This window comes from Plasmodium reichenowi, chromosome 8 (assembly GCF_001601855.1).
Source record: "Plasmodium reichenowi strain SY57 chromosome 8, whole genome shotgun sequence".
Lineage (NCBI taxonomy): Eukaryota > Apicomplexa > Aconoidasida > Haemosporida > Plasmodiidae > Plasmodium > Plasmodium reichenowi.
In genome coordinates this window covers 615,846-622,484 of record NC_033653.1, presented here as the reverse complement: position 1 = coordinate 622,484, position 6,639 = coordinate 615,846, and the positions used below count along the sequence as shown (strand labels likewise).

The 6,639-nt window shown below is 23.5% G+C and overlaps 1 protein-coding gene across 1 annotated transcript; it reads left to right on the top strand.

Annotated features, from left to right (window-relative positions):
- Positions 1-140: 140 nt before the first annotated feature.
- On the top strand, positions 141-6,470 carry PRSY57_0816600 (asparagine-rich antigen; the record flags this gene model as incomplete). The annotated part of the gene is made up of 1 exon (XM_012907105.2): positions 141-6,470. One exon carries the CDS (start codon positions 141-143, stop codon positions 6,468-6,470), a length of 6,330 nt encoding a protein of 2,109 aa, XP_012762559.2.
- Between the last annotated feature and the right edge of the window lie 169 nt (positions 6,471-6,639).

The following is a 6,639-nucleotide window of genomic DNA, read 5'->3' as shown; positions in this document are numbered from 1 at the left end:
AAAAAAAAAAAAAAAAAAAATTCTCTCTCTATATATTTATATATATATATATATATTTATACATATATATATATATATATATAGATATAGATACATATTTTATATGTACACATTTATCCCATATATATTGGTACAAAGAAATGGAAGTCCATCTTGAGGAAAATAAAGTTAAGAATAATTCTAGTGATAGCAGTAATGAAAATAATAATAATGATGAAAATGTAAGTTTATATGCCGAGAGGAATAATGAAACAAATTGTACAAAAAATAATAGTAATGATGATGATAAAAGTAATAATATAAATAACAATAACAATAATAATTATAATAATAATAATAATAATAATAATGTTTTTTTTTCTTCGGATGCTATAACAAATGACGATGGCACTTATTTTACATTTAAGAATAAGGATTCTCTAATTCATGATGAAGGAATGTATGAATTTAAATCTGAAGACGAAAATTTTCTACATGCAGAAGTAAGCTCGAATGAATATAAGGATGCAAATAATGATTCTAGTGATGAGGAGGATGATGAATACCTTAATCAAAATAAAAATATAATAGTTATAGATGATAGTTTGCCAAATAATTCAAATTCTACATTCGATGATAAGGAAAAAACAGAAACCAACAACAAGATAAATATTAAAGATGAATTAGCTACTACAGCTACGATAGTAGAAGATTTAGTGTATAATGATGTGGTATATGAGACGGAGGATAATAAAAACTATATTGTTAAAAGTGTTGTTGATGGGAATAAAGAACATGTAGAAGAAAAGGAGAATTACAAATTTGACGATAATAATGATGATAATAATAATGATAATAATAATGATAATAATAATGATAATAATGACGATCATAGTAAAAATAATAATAATAACAATAATAACAATGCTGATGTTAGTGTTATCGTACAGGTTGAGGGGCAAGAAAATCGTCCCATAATATATATCAATGATACTAGCACTGAAGAATATAATAATAATAATATTGTTATGAAGGAGAATTATAATAAACCAAATACAGTTAATAATTCGTCATATATAAACAACAACAATTTAGTTAATATAAATACACTTAACAATGAAAACAAAGGAATTTCAAATGTAGAATCGTATGAAAAAAATCTGAACGAAAACTTTGATAATGTGAACGAAAACTTTGAAAGTATCAATGAACCTTATGATAGTATAAATGAACCATATGATAACATTAACGAAGCATATGATAATGTGAACGAAGGATATGATAATATTAACGAAGGATGTGATAATGTTAACGAAGGATGTGATAATGTGAACGAAGGATGTGATAATGTTAACAAAATGTATAACGAAAATTCACAAATTCAATTACAGCAAAATTATAAAGAAGAAAGAAATCAACATATCAACAAAAATAATAACATAAAAGAAAGAACACTACCTATGAAGAAGGAAGAAAAGAAGATGCCTCCTCTATCACATGTGTTCGGTAGTATTGTTAAAATAAAGAAACAAGTAGATTGGATGAAATCGAGAAAGGAAGAAAATAATCCTAAAGGATTCAAAAAGGATAATAGAAAAAGAAGAAAAGCTAAATATCGTTTTGAAAAGGATAAGGATGGTAATATATGTGATTTCTTTATGGTATGTTCTAGTGAATTGAAAGGAATAAAAAAATGTAAAAATGTAGGCTTAGATTTACAAATGATAAATGTAACGGATATACAATTAACGTATCATTTTGTTTGTAAAGAGCATGATACATGTAAAGGATCTGTTTTAGTAATTGTAGATATTATTAGTAATAATAATATAGAGATTAAGGGAAAAGGACCTTTATGTATTAATTTTAATGATTTTATTGATGAAAAGAAGAAAAATACAGGTAATCGATTTAAATGGGAATATCTTGATGTATGTGGAAATATACAAGAAGGTAAAGATCGTGCTACGGCTATGGGATATAAATATTTAAATAGTAGTGTTACGGGTAAGAGATATGTAAGAAATTTCGTATGTATTCTGAATGCTCAATGTAATAGTAGATTAAGAATTATAAAAGATAATGAAACAGATAAAGTATGGTTAGAATTATCTGGTATGAATCATGAAGAACATTGTCCATATAGCCCCCATTCTGTTGAAGGAATGTTTCTGAATAATAAAAAAAATAAAAATCAAATTATTAGCAGCTTAGGAAATGATAAATTTTTTACTAATAATAATAATATATTAAATGGTGTTATGTTGAATAATCCTAATGTAATGAATGGCCCTCATCCTTTTAATAAGATGAATTATAATTATCATAATATGAATCCAGGATTGAATAATTTTAATTCGTTTAATAATGGTAATTATGCTTTTATTAATATGAATTATAATGATATGAATATTGGTGTAAATAATAATAGCGACCTTAATAATAATACTGCTACTACAAGTAATAATAATAATACTCATAATAATCACAATAATAATAATAATAATAGTAATTATAACCCATATTTTATGAATAATTATATGAATAATAAAAATAATCCCTTGTATTTAAATTCAAATACTAACTATGGAAATGATATTAAAATGAAAATTCTTCCTCCATACATGCATCATTTTAATAAAGCTATGAAGATTATTCCTGAAGCCTCATCGTGTAACATGATGAATATGTCAAATGGTAATAATAATATGAGTCATATGAATGATATGAATAGTATGAATAGTATGAATAGTATGAACAACATGAACAGTAATAATAATAATAATAATAATAATAATAATAATAGTAATAGTGGTAGTATTGTAAACCTTGGAAATAGTAATATGGATATTTCCATGAATAGTAAGACGCTTTATAATTTATCTAAATTTAGCTGCGCTACAAATTCTACTACAGATTCTTCCAAAATGAGCCTTAAAAGAAATATATGGTATAATAATAGAAGTAATAGTGTTCATAGTACTTTAAATGGTGCATTGCATAGTAACATGAGTAGTAATTATTCGGACAATATGTTATTACGTTCGTCTATAAAAAATGCCCCCAAGTATAGTGTTCATTATCCTTCATCTAGTAATAACCAAGATATTACTACTATGAGTATATCTAATAAGAAAAGTGTAGTGAGAAATCTTATGTTAAATACGCAAGATCAAAATTTTGTTCTGAATAGTATGTACAATAATAATAGTAGTAATAATAATACTAACAATAGTAACAATAGTAACAATAGTAGCAATAGTAACAATAGTAACAATAGTAACAATAGTAACAATAGTAACAATGGTAGTAGTAGTAATAATAACACGACCAGTGCAACGTATAATAATTATATGTCAAGCTATGGTTATGTAAATATGCCTACAAACAATAATATTAATATGAATGAGAACAATGTAGAATTTAATAATACTAAGAAGAATTCCGTTACCGATAACTTAAACAATAGTGGGAATGTTAAAGATCTACTTACTAACGGAAATATGAACAATGCTGTATATTATAACAAGAATATATCATCTAATAATAATGGAAAGGATATAAGAAATAATTTTTATAATAATTCAAATATAGATTTAAATAAGAACAATTGTTATTCGATTGATAATAAACAACAGCTAGCTAATTCTAAATTTGTGAATAATAATATATATCCCAATTATAATAATATGAATGATATGACCAATAATAATAATAACAATAATAATAATAACAACAATAATAATAACAATAATAATAACAATAATAATAACAATAATAATAGTAACAATAGTAATAATAATAGTGATTGTATTCTTAATAATATAAATGTATCTACAGCATTAGGTTGTGCGACTGGATCTGTTATGTCTCAAGGAAGTTCTACAAATAATATGAATTATAATTTAAGAAATTATGAATCCAAGAATTTTAATTCCTATCAAAATGGTATAATACCAGATAATAGCAATAGTAATAATAACAGCAATAATAATAATAGTAGTAGTAGTAGTAATGGTTTAATTTATCATTATCCTAATTATGATAAGATAAAAACAAATGCACCTAAAGGAATATTGAATGAATTTAAAATGGTAAAAAACGTAAGGTCCAATTCTAATAGTTTGAATAATAAAAAAGGAAGTAATAATACTTATTATAATAATAAAACTAGCCAAAATGCATATCAAAACACAATTCTAAAAAATTCACCCTTAGTGAGTTTATCAAATAATTCGGGTATGATGAATTATAACATGATTAATGATATGAAGGATGAAAATAATATAAACGCTGGTAATAATATGTATACGGGTTCGATTAGTAGCAGCAATAATAACAACAGCAATAATAATAATAGTAATAGTACCATGACATCAAATGGATTATTATATAACAATATGAATATTATAAATAATAACAGTGTTGACGAATTAAACGACATTAACAATAACAAGGTTGGAATACCTCCGCATCATTTATTAGATAATACCTCATTAATAAAAGAAGAAATGAATTATAATAATGAAGAAAATAATATGGTGTCGCAACATCATAAAGTTTTTATAGGAAATGGACATGAAAATATGTTAAAGGACAACTCAGAAAATTTATTAAAGCATATTCCAAATGACCCCAAAATTGATGAGAACAATAATAATACACACATTGATGATAAAGAGTATAACAAAAATAATATGCAATTAGATTATAATAATAATAATAATAATAACAAAATGGATCATTCTAGAAATCGCAGTGGTTCAGATGATTTTATTAAAAGGAAGTTTAAAAAAATGAACACTAATTTTGATTCCAATAATGAACATTTAAACGACGAATTTAAAGATATTGATATTGTTGATACACAAAATGATGACAAAGATAAATTGAGAGATATCAATGGAAAATATGAAGAAAATAATATAATAATAGATGATATCAATTCTAAAGAAAGGAGAAGTATTAATGAATATAGTAATAAATGTTCTTCAACAGCTGCTTATAGTGAAATGAAACAATATGTGGATGTAAAAGATACTAATAATCATAATAATAATATGTTATCGAATTATTTAAACATGACAGATGAAAATAATAATAATAATAATAATAATAACAATGGTACATACTTAAATGATGATAATGTTAAAGCTTGTGAGAAAAAAAGAAAATTTTTAAATACCTATAATGATCCAAATGTTGATGATATGAATAATAACCTTTCTCATCATGTAGGTGTTGATTATGATAATCACGTAGTAGATTCGTTTAATAATTCTTCATACATGTATTCTTCACAAATGTATAAATATATGAAATCAAATAAATATGACACATGTATGAATGCAAACATGGAAAATATAAATGGTACCAATAATAATAATAATATTAATAGAAATAATGTATCTGATAATTCCACAAATATTGTTGATAATGATTCATATGATAAAACGAATAATTCTTCTAATGGCTCTATGTATAAAACCAATGTACAAAATATGGTTAACAATAATAATGGTGCAGCTACTTTAAATAAGTGTGATTCTTTACTAAATCATGATATGAATGTTTCAAAATTAAATTATAACAGCAACAATAATAACAATAGTAATAATAATTCTTGTGGCGTTGCGGGAGGTAGTATGGATTCACATTATAATACGGCAAATTCTTTGATGAACTATAATAAAAATCATTATGAAGATGGAAATGATCTTAATAATATGGACACAAATAATAACAACAACAATAATAATAATAGTAGTAATAGTAATAATAGTAATAATAACAATAATAACAATAATAAGAATAAGAATCTTATGGGTAGAGACAGTTTACAAGATAAAATTATGTACAATCCCATGAATGATTATAATTGTATTTACCCATCGAACAATCCTTATGGTATACAGAATAATGATAAAGGTTACATGTACCCAAATTATAATACTACATTAAATATTATGAATCCTAATGAAAACGGTGACAATAACAATAGCATGTTAGGTGCAAGCGTTATGGACAATTACAATAATAATAATTTATATATGAATAATAATAATAATAATAATAATAACTATTTAAATAATTATATGAATCCTACAGATAATATGAAAAATATGTCTAAAAATAATAATGGTTCATATAATACTTCTTTACAAAATGTAAATGGTCTTGAAGGTACAACAAATAATGCCGCCGTTACTCAACCAGCTAATAATTTAAATAATTATTCCAATTTAAATAATAATAATAATAATCTTACGGTGTTCAATTGTGATTTGGCTAGTAATCCATATAAAAACGACCTGACATGTTCATACAATAATAATGGAACAGCTAATAGTAATTATTACTATATGAATAATGGATATGACAATAGTAGTTATCAGTACAATCTAGCAAATGGAAATATGATGTATGATATGAATAATCGCAGTATGGATGCTTCAAATAATCAGAATGATTATTATAATCAAAATTATTAGATGACACAAAAAAAAAAAAAAAAAAAAAAATAAAATATACATATTTTACCTGAAAAATAAAATATATATATAAAAAAAAAAAAAAAAAAAAAAAAAAAAAAAAAAAAAAAAAAAAAAACATATATTTATATTAACAAAAGTGTATATATATAAATAATTAAATAATATA